The sequence below is a fragment of the Thalassophryne amazonica genome, chromosome 2, assembly GCF_902500255.1.
Source record: "Thalassophryne amazonica chromosome 2, fThaAma1.1, whole genome shotgun sequence".
In the NCBI taxonomy this organism is placed as follows: domain Eukaryota; kingdom Metazoa; phylum Chordata; class Actinopteri; order Batrachoidiformes; family Batrachoididae; genus Thalassophryne; species Thalassophryne amazonica.
Genome location: NC_047104.1, coordinates 24,388,836 through 24,407,449, shown reverse-complemented (window position 1 = coordinate 24,407,449; position 18,614 = coordinate 24,388,836). Strand labels below are relative to the sequence as shown.

General features: G+C 42.6%; 1 protein-coding gene across 1 annotated transcript; it reads right to left on the bottom strand.

Moving 5' to 3' along the window:
- Window positions 1–1,802: 1,802 nt before the first annotated feature.
- On the bottom strand, window positions 1,803–18,304 carry rasl12 (RAS-like, family 12). Its single transcript, XM_034184428.1, has 5 exons — window positions 18,059–18,304; window positions 14,001–14,057; window positions 13,834–13,907; window positions 7,436–7,626; window positions 1,803–2,399 (listed from the first exon to the last, which is right to left on the bottom strand). The coding sequence occupies exons 1-5, from the start codon at window positions 18,153–18,155 to the stop codon at window positions 2,063–2,065; spliced, it is 756 nt and encodes a 251-aa protein (XP_034040319.1). The 5' UTR covers window positions 18,156–18,304; the 3' UTR covers window positions 1,803–2,062.
- Between the last annotated feature and the right edge of the window lie 310 nt (window positions 18,305–18,614).

Sequence of the window (18,614 nt, the reverse complement as noted above, 5' to 3'; positions counted from 1 at the left end):
GTAGGACTTCCTTGAGCAGCCTGGCAGGAATGGGGTCTAATAAACATGTTGATGGTTTGGATGAAGTAACTAATGAAAATAACTCAGACAGAACAATCGGAGAGAAAGAGTCTAACCAAATACCGGCATCACTGAAAGCAGCCAAAGATAACGATACATCTTTGGGATGGTTATGAGTAATTTTTTCTCTAATAGTCAAAATTTTGTTAGCAAAGAAAGTCATGAAGTCATTACTAGTTAAAGTTAATGGAATACTCAGCTCAATAGAGCTCTGACTCTTTGTCAGCCTGGCTACAGTGCTGAAAAGAAACCTGGGGTTGTTCTTATTTTCTTCAATTAGTGATGAGTAGAAAGATGTCCTAGCTTTACGGAGGGCTTTTTTATACAGCAACAAACTCTTTTTCCAGGCTAAGTGAAGATCTTCTAAATTAGTGAGACGCCATTTCCTCTCCAACTTACGGGTTATCTGCTTTAAGCTACGAGTTTGTGAGTTATACCACGGAGTCAGACACTTCTGATTTAAAGCTCTCTTTTTCAGAGGAGCTACAGCATCCAAAGTTGTCTTCAATGAGGATGTAAAACTATTGACGAGATACTCTAACTCCCTTACAGAGTTTAGGTAGCTACTCTGCTCTGTGTTGGTATATGACATTAGAGAACATAAAGAAGGAATCATATCCTTAAACCTAGTTACAGCGCTTTCTGAAAGACTTCTAGTGTAATGAAACTTATTCCCCACTGCATAGTCTCCACGTTGTCCAATTACTGCCTGCAAACATGTTGTCATGTTCTCCATCACTTTGGGAAATGTTTCCTGAGGAATGTTCCGAATTTCTAGGTGGATGTTTTCCTTCAGGTGAACAAGAGTCTGAGGCCTAGGGTTTCCATAGATCCTGTTCTTGAGATACCCCCACGAGAAGAAGTCTAAAGGAGTAAGGTCAGGGGAATGGTCACTCACTCAACGTCACCGTAGAGAGATAAAGAGGCGTTCAAAATGTTGTTTGAGAAAAAGCCTTGTTTCCCTGCATGGCTGTATGGGGTGGTGTCTCATCTTGCTGATACCACTGGGTTCTCATCTGGATCAGGTTGTTTCTCCTGTGGGTCTGAGTACATAGCTCAAGCAGCTAGAATTCCCAAATCATTTCGTAAAGACGTTGCTCCTGTTGGGCATGTTTCGTCTGGTGCAAGTTCAATCATTTTTGTCTGTTGCTGTAGGGTTGGTCTCGGCATTTTTCCTAGCGCTTACTTGGTTTCAAAATAAACTTCAGGGTCTCTGCAAAAAGTAAATGAAGCCCTAGTGACAAAATGTATGCTTTTTAAAGAGCAAACAAAGCATTTTAAAAGTTGTTTGAGACAACCTATACACACGTTGTTGTTGTCCTTTCGGCTGCTTCTGTTTTTGTTTGGGGTCGTTACAGCGGATATAGCCAGATCCACACTAGCATTTGGCACAAGTTTTGCGCCGGATGCCCTTCCTGATGCAACTCCAGTGTTACTTGGAGAAACACACACAGCTGCTGGTGTTCCAAAGAGGTCTCCCATCCAAGTACTAACCAGATGCCACACTACTTAGCTTCTGAGATCTGACGGGATAGAAAACCTATACACATATTAAACTTAAAATAAATGCATAAATAAAAGATAAAATAAATATTTTTTACATATACTTATTTTATCTGTGTATTTATAATGTATGTATTTATGTATTTATTTCGTCTTAATTCATGTTTGTTGCTGCATGCAAAAGACATCTGGAATGTGGAAAACGTAGCCGTCACTGAAATAACTGTCACTCCATTCTTTGTCACACCATTCTTGACTAAGTAAAAATATGAATGCAACACTCTTTGTAAATAAATAACTGAATGCAGAGTTAATAAATAGAAATGATGGAGCTGATTATTATGGCTGAATTAGAGTTGGTTCAGGGGTAGAACTGCTCACAGACACACCAAAAACACAAGGTGACGGTTTGTAACAACCTCTTATTTTCCATCATATTGTGCAGACGTTTGTTATTTTGTCCATGTAGCAGAGCTGAAAGGACCACACCCATGACCTTTCAGAAGATCTTGAAGCCTTTGAGCAGGGTCAGAGTGGCGGCTCGCCGTTTGCTCTGTGCTCTGGATGACTTGACGGTGACCAGCTTGGCGGTGGCGGGGGCCGGCAGCTCCCTGTAGCAGGGGGTGGTGAAGGCAGGTGCTGAAGACACCAGAGGTTTATCGTCACTGATGTAGACGGCTGGGACCGAGCAGCCGGGCTCACCATCCCATCTCACCTTCCTCACCGCCTCGTGGAAAACGTGTTGCACCGAGCGAAAGTCCAAACAGGCTGACACCTCGTAGAAGAGACAGCCGAAACGGGAGGCGAGGGCCTTACCATCAGATGTACTCACCTGCCTGAGCAAAAACAAAAGCTGCTCAGCGTTTTGAACGTGTGACAACCTCATCCTGAAAACTCTGTGTGAAATCTAGACTGAAGCATGGCCCTGCTTGGCTGATCTGGTAGCGCATTGGTCTCATGAGCAGGAAGTCTGGCATTTTAACCCCATCAGAAGCCACAAAGATATCACTTGGTTACAATATTACAAAAAAATATATATTCACAGCTTCAAAATGTAATCATCAGATATGGTGATGTACTGTTAATGACCTGAAAGCACAGCTTAGGAGAAACCGACTCAGGTAAATGTTAAAATTGTCTGTTCAAATGTCACTCCGGTGAAAGTCTCAAACTCTCTGACACTGACGGGGGAAATCTGGCATTTTTCAACTTGACTCCTATTTTTAGATGTGTTTGAATTCATGTTTCTATGCAAGACAAAAAAAACTATTTTAATCAGTCTGGTACACTATTGCATGTTCAACATCTACACCAAAAGACTCAGAGTAAATTGTTCCTTGTCACATTGTAGAGCTGGAAATGTCACAAGAAGCATCTGCCTGCACATGGAGGATCCCTATCATGGAGGATTTTTGGGCCCCTTCACACATAGTACAAATCAGGGCGAATCACAGCAGAACAGCTCTTATGAGCGAATCACAAAAACATCGAGCTGACAGGCAGGCGTGAACAATTAAGCTGCAACGGTTTTGTGCCCGTGACGGTGTCCTGCATGAAACTGTCGCAGCGGGAACACAGTGCAAGGAGCTGGTAAGGTTAGACCTTACTTGTGTGAAGCGCCTTGAAGCAACTTTGTTGTGATTTGATGCTATATAAATGAAAATAAATTGAAATTGCAAGATGTCTCACAGCGCAGCTGCTGTGAAAAAAAAAAAAAATTCATGCCACCCATGGGATTCGAACCTGCAATTTACAAAAGCTCTGATTGCCAGCCAGAAACTTTACCACTGTGCTACCATTGCTATCCTGTAAAATGTGCAGAAAAACTGACCAAATGGCATTTGTTATGGTGTATTTCTGCTGATACATGACTAAAAGTGGCGTATTTGTCACACCGTTGGCTTGTCATATAGTCCTGCGGCACGCCGCTCACAGGACACATGTATCCTGTCAGACAGACGTGACCTTCAGATCACCTGCTGCGTGTCCACATGAACTGACGCACTCTCCAGCCCGTCGCAAAAGCGGTATATATTTTTATATATTTCCACGTGAGGACAGCAAGCACATACACATGCATGTCTCTCAAAACATGGTACGTGTTCTGCAGCTGTGACATCCAGGACCAGAGATGTCAACCAGCCAGCCACGCCCCTGTCCGGTCAGCGCACAGACCAAGGTGTCACTCTGATCAGATGAGAGGCGCCTTGCCTGCGGGGGCACGTGAACTAAACGCACGCACGTTGTGGGGGGAGCAGGAGGAGTGTGCGGAACACATGCACACATCTGTTGCGGGGGGAGACGACACTCTGACACACCATGTGTACTCGGCAACTCCACAGTCGTGGGGGTGCTTAGACAAATTTCACCACCACCTCAAAAGTGAGGGTCTGCTGACTGTTGTCGTGCTAATAGCGCAAATGGCCACACATTTTCTAAGTGCCACGCGAGCAGTGTTAGATGTTCATGTGTGTCACCGGAATTTGGCCGACACCTGCCGCCAGAGGGTTCGATGGGCTCTCACAGCTCACACTCTGTCTTTCAGCTGCGCAAATAGTTGTAGCAACAGGTGTACGAGGCAGCTCCAATTTTACATGTATTGCATAGGATTCCTGATTCATGCGCAATTTGACCACAATCGTACAATGTGTGAAGGGACTCTTATCAATAACAATGCCGTTATCAATCCGATTCCCTTATTAATACCTCCTGTGAATTTTCTGTGTACTAACAGTAGGCTTTACAGGTTTTCTATGTCAACAACATTTTATTGAGTCTTAAAAAGTAAATAAATATATAATTGGTCACTGGACCCTTGATCTCTGGACATGAATAGAAATAAAATCTGTACATGGTCACGGGATCATTGATCTCTGGATATAAATAAAATCTGTACATGGTGGATCCTAGATATCTGGACATAAAAAGAAATAAAAAAAAATCTGTAGTTTTTGTCAAAAGCATTTACTTTCAGACATTAACGGCATGAATGTAACTCTGAGCTGAGCTCAGCCGGATGTGCTGCACGTCAGGATGTAATTCAAAAAAATTGAATGGCGTTTCATTTTGGGAGAAAAAAATGTTTTGGTTTGTTCTCTGTATTACAACATTTGGAAAGAGGTGTCATTTGATTTAAAACAATGATTTGCTTTGAAGTTGTTAATTCTGACCAGACTGTATCTTTCTAACTTGACTTTGCAGAGAGCAGCGCAGCGTTTGGAGTGATACAAACATCCAGGTTATTGACTTTAATCTACACAAAAGCGACTCACGATTGACATCTTTTAATGTCTTTGAGAAAGATTAAGAAGTGTAGTTGCCGCTTCTGAAAAGCAGCGAAACAGAGAACCAACGAAGCAGTGGGTCAGAGCACTGCTTCGTTGCTTCAAGCACAGCTGCTGCAGAAGTGATTGATTGCAGACCCTGCAGAGGGTATGATAGTTTTCCCAATAAACACCCTCAAAAACAACAGCCGCTCTGAAGGACCAGTAGTGGAATCTTTAAGCGAATAAGGCTATTGATGTCGGTGGATCGAATCATGTCTTAATGATTCTTAAAAAGAACTGGGTCATCCCTAATCCCTACAGAGCTAAATGTGTGCATGCTTACCTCATTAATGTAAAAAACTGTTTGAAAACAACCCGTTTGTCAGGGTTTGAGTTTTTGTTTGGTTTTCTGTTTTATTTTGTTCTTGTGATCAGATGGTTATTTTTGCATTTCTTTGGTTTTGGTTTGGTCATTCTCTTGCTGGGTTTTCCTGCTTGGGTCTGCCTGTCTCTGCTGCTAATAGGATTAATATATGGAATAGTTTTGACTGTGTTGAATGCTTGGTCTCCATAGTAAAGGTCAAATAAGGTCAATGTCCATTGGATTCTATGACGTGTGACATATGTTACCCTGTAACATGATAATAACTAAGCATAATACATGGTCGAAACTATTCCTTTTTAAAACCCTGTTAACTCAACTAATAATCTGCATAATTTTTTTTACCAAAATTGGAGCAACATAAATTTTTGACCCCTGTACAAACTGGCACTGACCTTTGTCACAATTTTTGCTGTTTTTACCTCACAACCCCTGAACATTCAGTCATAGTTAGTCCAAACTATACCTTTTTGGAATCGTTATAATCAGACAAATAATGTAGTGTAGTTTTCAATTTGATTGGGGCATTTTTAATTTTGACCCGTGTAATTCTTCAATTCACACCTAGCTGGTTGCCTATTGAAAATTCAAGTGGCTAGTCGGTTTTTTAAAAGAGTTCATGTCTAAGGAGTATTTGTGCCGAATTTGATGCTTGTATCACCATTTGCAGGATTTTGCTCTAAATATTCTCTTAGCTGCTGCACTAATTATGGAGACTGAGTTTTCAGCAGCATCTAGTTGTGAGGTTTCAAGATTGTGACCAATCCTCACCCCTCCCTTTCCAAGTGTGCGCCCATGAGTTGTTCCACATAGGAGTTGTCACATCGTTGTGAGTGACATAATGTTACCTCAGCGATACACCATATTAGCTACAAACAAATGTAAGAGTAAAGTACAGCTTATGCAGTGCCATCGTTCTGCACATGCTCATCATGCACTGGTGCCCCCCCCCCCCAAGTGCCGGGGGAGGGGGGCACCAAAAAAATCAAGCTCATGACGATATATCCATTTGTGCAAAACCTCCGTTTGCATACGGATTTCCATCAGAATTTGTTTCCATGTTCCGTTTACCGTAACCGTGATGGCCCAACAGGAACCCTACACAAGATGGCCGGCAGGGCTCTGGTGACTCAAGAATTCGTCAATGGTGGATCTGAGTGAAGGAGGTGATGGGTTGCAACTCAACTGCAGCGAATCTGTGCTCGCCACAGCCACCTGCAGCTGCGCTATCTTGACAACAGGTCTGTCTTCACTACAACGTGTGTCCTCACATGCACGTTGGAGCCATAGACGGCTGCAACATGCATAAATAGTTATAGATGATCAAATGTTCTTGGCACTATTGTGTTTGTATGAAAACGTTACTATTAATCCCACACATGGACGAGTCACGTTCAGCTTGTCGGATCTTTAGTTATTGATCCGTTCAGATATCATCAATGTTCATGCAAGACGTTGGACTTGAGAGGTTGGACGACAATAAAACAGAACGCTGACTGTACAGGAACAACACAAACGTTGAGGAACCGTCAAGCCAGAAAGCAAAACGGAATACGGACGAATTGAAGTTGTCGTCAGGATTCGTTCACATTTTCAACAGTTTGAAAATTCTGATGAAGCACCAGCTACAGGGACGACGTTGGATAACGGTTAAATGCTGTCAACGTAAGTCCAGACTTCTTGTTTCATTTTGGCTTCGATGTCCTTCGTTAGTGCTGTGTAACCAGGACTTAAGGGTCTGTCAAGGACCGTGGGTTTTTCGGTGTGCAGCAACATTCCCACATTAAACAAACCCACACACTTGCGTCTCTAGATCGATCCTGGATGTAGATGTCCGGTCCGGGACTCGATCTTTCTCCCCACCGAGGGAATGCCACAACAATTTTAGTGTCAGCACACATTTTCTTAAAGGGATTATATTTTGCCAGATTTTAACCAAACCTCACAGAAACATTATAGCTTATTTTATACTAACATTCTAAAAATTCAAACATCATGTCATGTTATAAACAAGCTTTAAAAATTTACACTTAAAATCACTCATGTCGCACGTTGATATCTAAACTCCTGCGCTTTCTGAGAGGTTCACACTGAGCCACGCCCACACAGCCTGTGGAACAGACCCCCGTTGGAAGACTCACAGGGGGCGTGGCGAGCAGCAGTTTCTTTCCATTTAAAGGGACAGACAGACAGACACCGAAAGAGAGAAGTGTGAGGCACAGACCTGTATCTGTCCATGTCTAGCTTGTTGCCCAGCAGGATGATGGGACTTTGTGACTTGAGGCTTTTGTTGTGGAGGGTGATGGTCTCCAGGTACGGCTGGCAACCCTTAAAGCTGTGCACATTATCGATGCTGTAGACCACCAGGAAGGCACTGGCCCACGACAGGTAGCGCTCAGTGTTCACAGGACCGTCCTCCATGTGGACACACAGACAATAACGACAACAATGGTACACACTTTGACTGGCAACCATCAAAAGAAAACCCTTTAAGGGAGACATCATCATGTGAGAAGTCCAATTTGAAATTAATTTCGTTACAACACAATGTCGTCCAAACACACGTCATGTTACAGTTTTCTTTAATGTGTCTTTGTTGGCCTCCACGTGCTGTTTCTTGAAACACTTTATAGAACAGAAACAACCTTGTGACTGATTGTTATTTAATAAACATCTGATTTGACTTGACTGTTCCTAACATGCAGCAGACGTGTCTTCCTGAAACTTGCTTCTAAAGTGACCAAGAGCAACTTTTACTAGGAAAAAAAAAAAAGCCAACATACTGCTGAACTGTAACATGGGCAATTTCAGAACCCACCAAAACACTGTATAGACATCAGAGTGGGGGAAGAAAGAGAGCGATATATCTCAATTATGACCTTTTATCGCAATCACCTTGACCCCAGTGATTGACCTCTGGCTCATTGGAGCTGATCTGGTGAATTCCAGAAGCTGCCTCCACATACAGTATGTGCCACGTTTGATGCAAATTGAAAAGAAAATGTTGTGTGGGCCGCTGAAGAGGAGGTACTGCTTGCCCACCACCACCAGATAGCGCCCTGCTTGGAGTGCGGGCTCCAAGCACGAGAGGGCGTCGGAGCCAATGGGAGTGACAGCTGTCACTTATCAGCACCAGCTGTCACTCATCACCATCACTACAAAGGCCGGACTGCAACTCCACCTCCTCGCCGAGAAATCAGCTACCGAACAAGGTAATTTTCTCTGCGGTGATTACTATTATAACTTAACAGTGGTCTGTGTGCAGCCATGTTCCTGCGAGGTCTATTAAAGGCTGGATTGGCGGACAGTGAGAGGACGACGGTCTTCGTCTCTCACTCCATCCAGGAAGGAGACCAATAGGAGCTGCACGGGTGATATTGTATCTGGACGTGGAGGTTCTCCCTCCCGGAGGAACTACTCAGTGAACAATTACTGGGTGTGTCTTCACACACCCACCATTAACTGTTTCTGTTTCTGCCAGCAGTACCTGGTCTGACAGCTGGAGACGGTGGAGACAGTGACCACCTGGGACCCAGGACTTGGCGGCTCCGGTGTTCTTCAGATCCGTTGGCAGTGGAAGCCGTGTGGGATCCGGCTCTTCTCTGGACAGACGTCTTCTATCCTCGAGCCTGCCCACACGTCACCTTGTGTATGACTGACTGTACTCCTCAACTGCAATTGTCTGTATTCCGTTGTGCAATTCACAACATGTCACTACACCTTCCCAACAGAAAAACTTCCATTTTGATCTTTGAGCTCAATCACCTCAACCTCACTTACTGACCTTCGGTATATTTGATCTCGCCTGGGCAATTCTAGAACCCACCGACATATGTGAGCCGAATTTGGTAGACACTGAAGTGGGGGGTGCGTCAAACGTTTGGCCTTTGACCCCCACTCTGATGTATGGAGATCAGAGTGGACATACGAGGTCTGTCCATAAAGTATCGTACCTTTTTTTTTTAACTATATGGATTTGATTCATATGTTTTCACGTCAGACAAGCTTGAACCCTCGTGCGCATGCGTGAGTTTTTCCATGCCTGTCGGTGACGTCATTCGCCTGTGAGCACGCCTTGTGGAAGGAGTGGTCCTGCCCCGTCGTCGGATTTTCATTGTCTGGAAATGGCGGAATGATTTGGGGTTTTTTTCCATCAGAATTTTTTCAGAAGCTGTTAGAGACTGGCACCTGGAAACCATTCGAAAAATTTATCTGGCTTTCGATGAAAATGACGGGGCGGGACAACTCCTTCCACAAGGCGTGTTCACAGGCGAATGACGTCACCAACAGGCGTGGAAAAACTCACGCATGCGCACGAGGGTTCAAGCATGTCTGACGTAAAAACAAATGAATCAAATCCATATAGTTTAAAAAAAAATTAAAAAGGTACGATACTTTATGGACAGACCTCGTACATGTTGGTGGGTTCTGGAATTGTCCAAGTGAGATCCAGTTTGCCAAAGTTCAGTCTTTGGGGTCAAGGTTGATATGGTCAGAGGTCAGAAAGTTAGTTTCCAACAAAACACAGTGAAGCAAGTACCTGCACTCTGCAACATTGAGTTCACATGTCGAAAAGGAGTCTGCTGAAGTAATGAACTTATGAGGCCCCACCACTACTCCATAACTTAACCTGACTTAACTAAACATCTGAGTTCCTAAATAACAACATAATGTAAAAAAAAAAAAAAAAAGGAATCAGTGTCAGAGGTCAAGATCACATGTGGGTTTGTGTTCAGAAAATGCCAAAAATTTTATGGAAATTAGTTCAGAAATTAGTTCATGTTTTGTTGTTGGTGAACTTCATTTTGTTTATAACCCATCCAACATGTTCTCTACGCGTGTGTGACATTTTCAGATGTGGCTGTGGCTTTAATTTTGGTGTGTTGGTGCACTGATTAACAAGAGTAAACAGAGATTTCTGATGTCCGCCAATCCAGATCCAGATCACCTCCAAACTTCAGTGGAGTCTTCCATGCCCTGATATCTATCTGTGGTGAAAATTTGGAGAGAATCTGTTAAGTGGTTTTGAAGTAATCCTTCAAAGCCTGTATAAAGTGAAATCTTGATCTGGATCCAGATCACCTCCAAAGTTCAGTGGAGCCTTCCACGGCCCAGTATGTATCCGTGATGAAAATCCGTAAAGTATTTTTGATGTAATCCTTCAAAGACTGTATAAAAATAAACTTGATCCAGAATCCGGATCTGGATCCAGATCACCTCCAAAATGTAATGGAGTCTTCCGTGGCCTAATATCTATCTGTGGTGAAAATTTTGTCAAAATCCGTGCAGTAGTTTTTACGTAATCTCGCTAAAAGCCATATAAATAAATGCAGGTGATCTTATTACGTCCTTGGCGGACGTAATAATAATCAGACTTCACAGGTGGACAGATGGAGAAAAAGAGCCACACATATATGTGCTTGTGCACATACAGACTCCAACACTGTTGCCTTTTTAATATGTAATTCTTTATTTGAAATGGATGCACACTCTTGAACTGCCCAGCAGATGGCAGTGTTGAGAACAGCACACGATGTGTTCCTTTTCATTTAGACCAGGGGTGGGCAACTTGTTCCAGAAAGGTGCATGTTTTCTTAGCAGCCACTGACTGTACCAGGTGATTTCACTGATTAACTGATTCCATCTGCTCAAAGTGATATTAGTCAGTGAAATCACCTGGTGCAGTCAGTGGCTGCTAAGAAAACCTGCACCCTCTTGGCCCTTTCTGGAACAAGTTGCCCACCCCTGATTTAGACTGTGTGACAATAATAGAAGGAATTCAAAATGTTTCAGAGCAGTGTTGTGAGTTTGTAATGAAGAATTTGCAGAACAGGATAAAAACTTTTTATTCTCCCATTTATATGTACCACCCATTGTAGAGAAGCTTGAATCTTCAATTGGACTGGGTTGCTTGACGCGAGGATGTTTCGCTTCTAATCACAGAAGCTTCCTCAGCTAAATTTCTTGCTCTGGTACTCTGACTTCTGTCTTGACTCTTGTAGAGAAGAATAACAGAACTAGACCCCTCATACCAAGAGGCAGACTGCTATGGGCTAGTGACTAAACAATTGCTCTAATAAGCGAAGTGCGCATCACATCTGTGCATGCATGGGTCAAACGGGGGAAAAAATTCCAGCTACCACACTCACACTGTTCCCACTGAATTTCGTATACAGTAGCATTAGCGGTCTGTAAAAGTTAAGGCTTTTACAGGGATTGTTTCAAAGGCTTTAAGCCTTAATGACAGGGGCACATTGTGCTGTTTTCAAATGCTCGAACGGAATTTATAGGCTTGAAAGTTGGCTAAAAACACACGATTGCAATGCTCCGCCGAGTCCAAACAAAGACAGAAAGAAGAAGAAATGTGGTTATAAACCTCTGTTCATTCTATACAATTTCGCCACAGAAAAGAAAGATCCAGAGGGACGTAAAAGACGGACTAAAATTGTAAGTTTCTTGCACAAATTTATTTTGTCAATATTCTGAAACCGTGCCGCCGTTTTCATGCATCAGCTTATGACTGTAATGTTGCGCCATGAATGACGTGGCGCGTAATATTGTAAAATTGACAATAATAATTGACTATAAACAAACTGCATGCATGCACATATCATTGTATGTCAAGTTATCAAAGCAAACGTGACACCAAAGGTTATATGTGAGACTCACCGTCATTGTCGTCATTATGAAGCCGGTGGGGCAGCGATTTCTCATCCCTGCTTAGCAAATATTCTGCAGTATCCACAGTTTCAGTCTCTGGACTTCATATAACCATCCGTCAGTTGCCTTCAAGGGGTCAGAAATTTGTTTGTCTCCAACTATCAACAAGCACTGGTCATTTTCGACAGCAACGCGCTCTTCCTCCTTCGTCGGCACTAACGGTACTTTCTGTACAGATGCAGCACACGCAAGCACAACCAGCTCTTCTTTCCATTTCTGTCCACTGCCATACGTAGTCCTGGTTGTAATAGGCAATCCGCGGAGCTTACAAAAACACTTTAAATCGTCAACCTTCCAGCGGCTGAAATGATCCAAATCACAGCACTCCTCGCTGCTTTCTGCCGCCATAGCTTGTGGGTTGGTAGCTGAAAAATTTAGCCTACCCATAATGCACCGCGCAGCCTGAGATGCGCACTTTGCTTATTAGCACCTATTGTGCTCTAGTTGGCACCCTCCTAATGGCAGGGCAGCTGTCCCTCCTAACGATGGGATTGACACCTCTCCTGACACCTCTCCTGATGACGTGAATGACTTATTATCATGAACAAAAGACTGAAACTGCTTTGACCTGAGTACCCCATTGTAAACAGGGGACAAAGAGTGTCTCAGACCCCCTCCCCGGTTAAGGCTGGATTTCAACTGTTTCACATACAATGCTTCTTTCACTCCCCTCTCAGACCATTTCTTTTCTCTGGCTAAGATTTTAACTTCCTTGTCCTCAAATGTGTGGTTAGTGTCTTTAAGGTTGAGATGAACTGCAGACTGAGGTCCACAGATGCCCTCTCTGCGGTGCTGGTATAGTCTTTTGTGCAATGGCTGCTTCGTCTCACCTATGTAGTGTTCCTTACAGTTTTCCTGACATTTGATAGAATACACCACATTGCTCTGTTTGTAACTAGGGATCCTGTCTTTATGGGCCTTTCACATTGAACGCGTCGGAAGCATCAAATGCATCAAAAGTCGGTCTAAAAAGCATTATTTTCAATGAGACGCGTTGCTTTTTAGATACGTCAAAAGCGTTGCGTTAAAAGCCAAGCTAAAGCAATGCTTCTGACGGGAGAGTGGATTGCCGCTTCTGCAATTAGAAACAAAACGTCCTCGCGTCAAGCAACCCAGTCCAGTCGAAGATTCAAGCTTCTCTACTATGGAAACCACCTGGACAACTGAGAGCCTTCACATAAATGTCCCACCCATCATTTCATTCTGGTTTAACTCCCCCCCACCCCATTGTATATTTTGTATTTTGTCCAATTTGGCCACCCAGTGGTTGTCACATTTCTCCAGTGATTGCTATCTTAATTCATTAGGGTCTCGTGCAGGTGTGCAAGATGTCCAGCAGGTGACATGTCTATAGGATATTGCATAGGCTAAACAAAGCTGCTTTCTCAATTAATCTGATGCATCAAAGTTCACCAGATTGTAATCAGTTTACCTGTGTCATATGCCCTTTTATCTGGAGACATCCAGATAAATTGAATGTATTCATTCTTGAGTTATTGTTAACAGAACCTGGTTGGGATGGACTAATCCACCAACTCACCCACTCATTGACATATTTGCTGTTCAAGTCCTCCACACAATTGTTACGTGACAAGATGTTTGAAAAATTAACCAAACTGGACTAAGCCTGGTGCAAATATTAGTCCTGGTCCAACACGATCCTCGGTCCTTCAGATGTGACCAAAATTGTCCATCACTAAACACACAGGTGGACATTTTAAAATATTTTGTACACACTGTTGAGTGAATGTCCAGTTCTGATGGTTGTGTGTTTCTGATCATAGACTGTTGGTGATGTGTACCGACAACTGAGGACCTGGTACAAACGTGGGCATGGCCCATTGGGGCCCGTGAGCCTGCATGCGATCTCCTGGCTCAGCCAGTTAAGAAGCGGGGCCATACCTGGTCATATGTGTCCATCACTTTCACAACAACAAGCTGCTGGTCCACAACCTCTTCTGATGAATAGATATCCTCTAGGTGGCACCATTGTGGGAAACACAGAGTAAATTGAACACTTACTGAGACATGGATTTCTCAGCAGAATAATTAGGAAGCATAAACCTCACCGAGATGGGGGTCGTATTCACTGATGAAGCGCTTCGTGAGGAATTTCACCGTCAGCGCTGCAAAACAAGAGAAAGTATCTTACTTAGAAACAGTGAGTGCAGCACGGCCTCATGGGAGCGGGGTCACCGTGAGGGCCGTGAGAAAAACTCAGCCACATAAACACATCAAAGTTCTGCGTGATGAAACTCACAGGGCGTATCAGGACCATCAGATAAAACACAGAGTCTAAAACGGGCAAAAAAAAAAACATCACAAACATTCAAGATTGGCCACTTATCTCCTGACTGGGGGGGTTATCACAGTGTTTAATAATGAGGGTTTTTTTGGCTCTGATCAACAGCAAATTCACATCAACCCTTTATGTGCTATACAGTGCATCTGGAAAGTATTCGCAGCGCTTCACTTTATCCACATTTTATGTTACAACCTTATTCCAAAATGGAGAAAAAAAATTTTTTTTCACACAAAATTCTATTCACACCTTTTGCTCAATACTTTGTTGATGCATCTTTGGCAGTAATTACAGCCTTAAGTCTTCTTGAATATGATGCCACAAGCTTGGTGCCCCTATCTCTGGGCAGTTTTGCCCATTCCTTTTTGTAGCACCTCTCAAGCTCCATCAGGTTGGATGAGGAGCATCGGTGCACAGACATTTTCAGATCTCTCCAGAGATGTTCAATCAGTTCAGGTCTGGGCTCTGGCTGGGTCACTCAAGGACATTCACAGAGTTGACCTGAAGCCACTTCTTTGATATCTTTGCTGTGTGCTTCGGGTCATTGTCCTGCTGAAAGATGGACCATCGCCCCAAGTCTGAGGTCAAGAGTGCTCTGGAGCAGGTTTTCATCCAGGATGTCTCTGTATATTGCTGCATTCATTTTTCCCTCAGTCCTGACTAGTCTCCCAGTTCCTGTCACTGAAAAACATCCCCACAGCATGATGCTGCCACCACCATGCTTCACTGTAGGGATGGTGCCTGGTTTCCTCCAGACATGGCACCTGGCATTCACGCCAAAGAGTTCAATCTTTGTCTCATCAGATCAGAGAATTTTGTTTTCATGCTCTAAGAGTCCTTCAGGTGCCTTTTGGCAAACTCCAGATGGGCTGCCATGTGCCTTTTACTAAGGAGTGGCTTCTGTCTGGCCACTCTACCATACAGGCCTGATTGGTGGATTGCTGCAGAGATGGTTGTCCTTTTGGAAGGTTCTCCTCTCTCAACAGAGGAAATCATGTCCAAATCCAATCCAATCAACTGAATTTACCCCAGTTGAACTCCAATTAAGCTGCAGAAACATCTCAAGGATGATCACTGGAAACAAGATGTACTGGAGCTCAATTTTGAGCTTCACGACAAAGGCTGTGAATACTTATGTACATGTGATTTCTTAGTTTTTTATTTTTAATAAATTCGTATAAATATATTTTTTCATATTATTATGGGGTTTTGTGTGTAGAATCTTGAGGAAAAACAATTATTTTGTCTATTTTGAAATAGGGCTGTAACATAACATAATATAGAAAAAGTATGTGCTGTGAAAACTTTCTGGATGGACTGAATTCATTCCCTGACTTGTCTGGAGAGAACCGGCTGGAAAAGTGAAGAAATATATTAAGAAATAATTGCATTTAGTTTGTCCAGTTATAGTTTGTCCAACTTATGGGCTCTGGAAATGGAGGGTCTGTGTATGAAAATGGCGCTAATTCCTAAATGGCTAATGCAATATGTTTGTTAAATCCCTTGATTTAAAGCTGAAGATCTGTACTGCAATCACATCTTGATTCAAATCCATTGTGGTAGTTTACAGAGGCAAAAACTAAAAAAGAAATGTTACTGTCCAAGTACTTATGGACCTGACTATAAAATATAATCCACATAAGTATGTTAGAAATGGCAGTAAAATATCTCCATCTCCATATTACCATGTTTGGCTTTTCAAAACTGTCCAGAACATTTCTAGAACGATCTACAGCACAAAGTCATAAATTAGACAAACTGTTATGTGTCGACGCGGGTTGAGGAGCGGACCTGCGTCAGACGGAACCCAGCGCTACAAATAACCAGAAAAGCGGTTCCAAAAACAATACATTTAATTCACCCACTAGTGCATAAAAAGTGTAAAAAACAGAAATAGTGTCCTTCTGGTGGAGTGAAGGCTGGCACGCTCTCCAGCGCCCAAAAGGATCGAAGCCCGGCGCTCCTGGACCCACTACCACCGCTAAACACCCCCCAGGTGGACACGACAAACTGACTCTCTGCGAAGCATAGAAGAGGTGAGGTAAGTTAGCAGTTACAACTAATATCCTTCAAAAGACACACACTATCAGCAACACATACAGGTCTGTATTTTAAGCTTTATGCAAATAAGCAGCTTCTCACAACAGGTGGAGGACCACTTGTCCGCATGCCACAGCAGTGAGAAGCGAGCTGCACAATCCTCATCACAATTCAAGTTTACTGCGTAACAAAATACCAAGTTACTATCAACAATTAGTCAAACACTTAATCACCTTTGATGTGTGCTGACAGCATGTGTCCCTCACCCTTCCTTGCTTCACAGGCTCGATGTGTCAAACCCAGGCGCGGTCCTCAGCGTCTCACAAACGAACATCACAAGGTCGGGTTCCCGGCAGTTCTGCTTGAATCACACATGACTTAAATGCAGAACGCCATCCAATTATCTGCTTCAGCTGAAAGTCTTTAAGGTTGCATGTGAGCACCATTCACAGGTGCTACACATGATGTTGATGAGGGTGAAGGATTCTTCAGCCAGCACCTTCTCCACAGACAAATCAGTTCTCATGCCACCTGGAGAGCAAAGAAAAGAAAAGAACACCAAAATATCCAGCCCCACCCCCCAACACACAACACAAACCAAATTATGAAAAAGGTGAAGTTGCCAAGTTTAGCATTTGGGATTCATTTAGATAATTTTTAAGACATAGTGAATCAGGTGCTATATCTGTTAAACTACATATATATATATATATATATATATATATATATATATATATATATATATATATATATATATATATATATATATATATATATATATTTGTAGCAGTTATGCCATATTTGTATGCATAAAGACATCCCCCTTATAAATTAGTGTTTTGTTTTTGGATACATTAAGGGTAGAACTAAGTGGCAAGTGAAGTTAGTTTTTTCCTATCAAAAGTAAATTTTGTGGATGTCAGTGTCTTTGTATTTATTTCTCACAACAGAGGAAAGGTGATCCAAAAATTAGTTAGAAGACTACCACGTTCAACTGATGAACATGTGTTATGTCTTCTCCAGACTATCAGCTATTTGATAACATGACTCATGTGTGTCACATGCACCCGGGACACAGTGACTCAGTCTAGAAAATGATTTATTAAGCCCCAGTATCAAGTGAATGACAAATATTACTTGTTGAAGCTTATACATTTATTCTTCCATGAATTATTTCTATAATTTGTGTACATAAACAACTGTTTTCACATTTGAACAGAAATGATGACATTTGTATTTATAATAGTTTCTAAAGGACTTATATCAGTATATAAGACACTCACACATTACATAGCTGGTTTGCTGGATTATAGTTTGTATATACATCAGTATATATCTAATAATTTTGAAGAAATCTTTATAATCATGTGTTTTGTTTTATTTTTCATTATATTCTAAGTTGATTGACTGTGCCCCAGACATTGATTCTCTGTGCCTTGTGAATCAGTGTCTGGGGCACACTCAGTCAAAAATTTTAAAATTGATTTTAAACACCTGTAAATTGCACTTGGAGAGACATAAATAAAACAGCCTTATAAACAATAACTTGCTGTATTGAATCCACAACAGAATGACCTAAACCTATGCATAATGTGTTTATGCTGCCACAAAACAACATATCTGATCCACTGTGCCCCGGCTTCCCCTGCAGTTTGGAATAAAATGATTTGTTGCTGATTTTGGGTGCAGATCTCGCTGAGCGATCCTAAAGTGTGAGACATTTGTTTTTTTATTGAGGCGACCTTTGCTGTGCTGCAGGTTTTAAGGATCCAGATGCAGACAAACCTGATTTGCCTGAGCCCATCACACCGAGCAGAACCAGGTTACACTCAGCTGGACTCCTCTCAGGAGCTGTCCTCACTTTCCCAAACATCAGAGACATGTTCCCAACAAATCACAGCGTCCTCCAAGTAAGCAATGTTACAAACAGTGGGTCCAGGCCGCCGCTGTAAAATCCATTTATTGCAGAAGATGAATTATTGGTCTTGCCCAGTGTGAGCACAGCGAGACTGCATTCTGCTTCTCTGGTAAACATTGTGAGGGAGGGAGAAAAAAGGACCTCGTGCATAACGGATGCACCAGTTTGCCATTTTAGGGAAAAGACTTCAAAGCAATGGAGTCAAACAGGGTCGGACTGGGAACAAATTTCGGCCCTGGCATTTCTCCTCTGGACTAGCCCACTATTGGCCCGACAAATCCACCCACAAACACGCACACCCACCCGTCCATACCGAACCCCCAATGAACAAATACTATACACCTAAACACTATGAACACACACCTAAACACACACTTTCACTGTCATTTCACCTTGATCATAATACAAAATGCGGACCCGGCA

Coding starts and splice junctions, on each gene's coding strand:
- rasl12 (XM_034184428.1), bottom strand. CDS start 18,155: ATGTCTCTGATGTTTGGGAAAGTGAGGACAGCTCCTGAGAGGAGTCCA. Junction 14,058..18,058: donor GATGGGCTCAGGCAAATCAG/GTTTGTCTGCAT, acceptor CTTGTTTTGCAG/CGCTGACGGTGAAATTCCTC. Junction 7,627..13,833: donor TGATGGACACATATGACCAG/GTATGGCCCCGC, acceptor GTCCACATGGAG/GACGGTCCTGTGAACACTGA.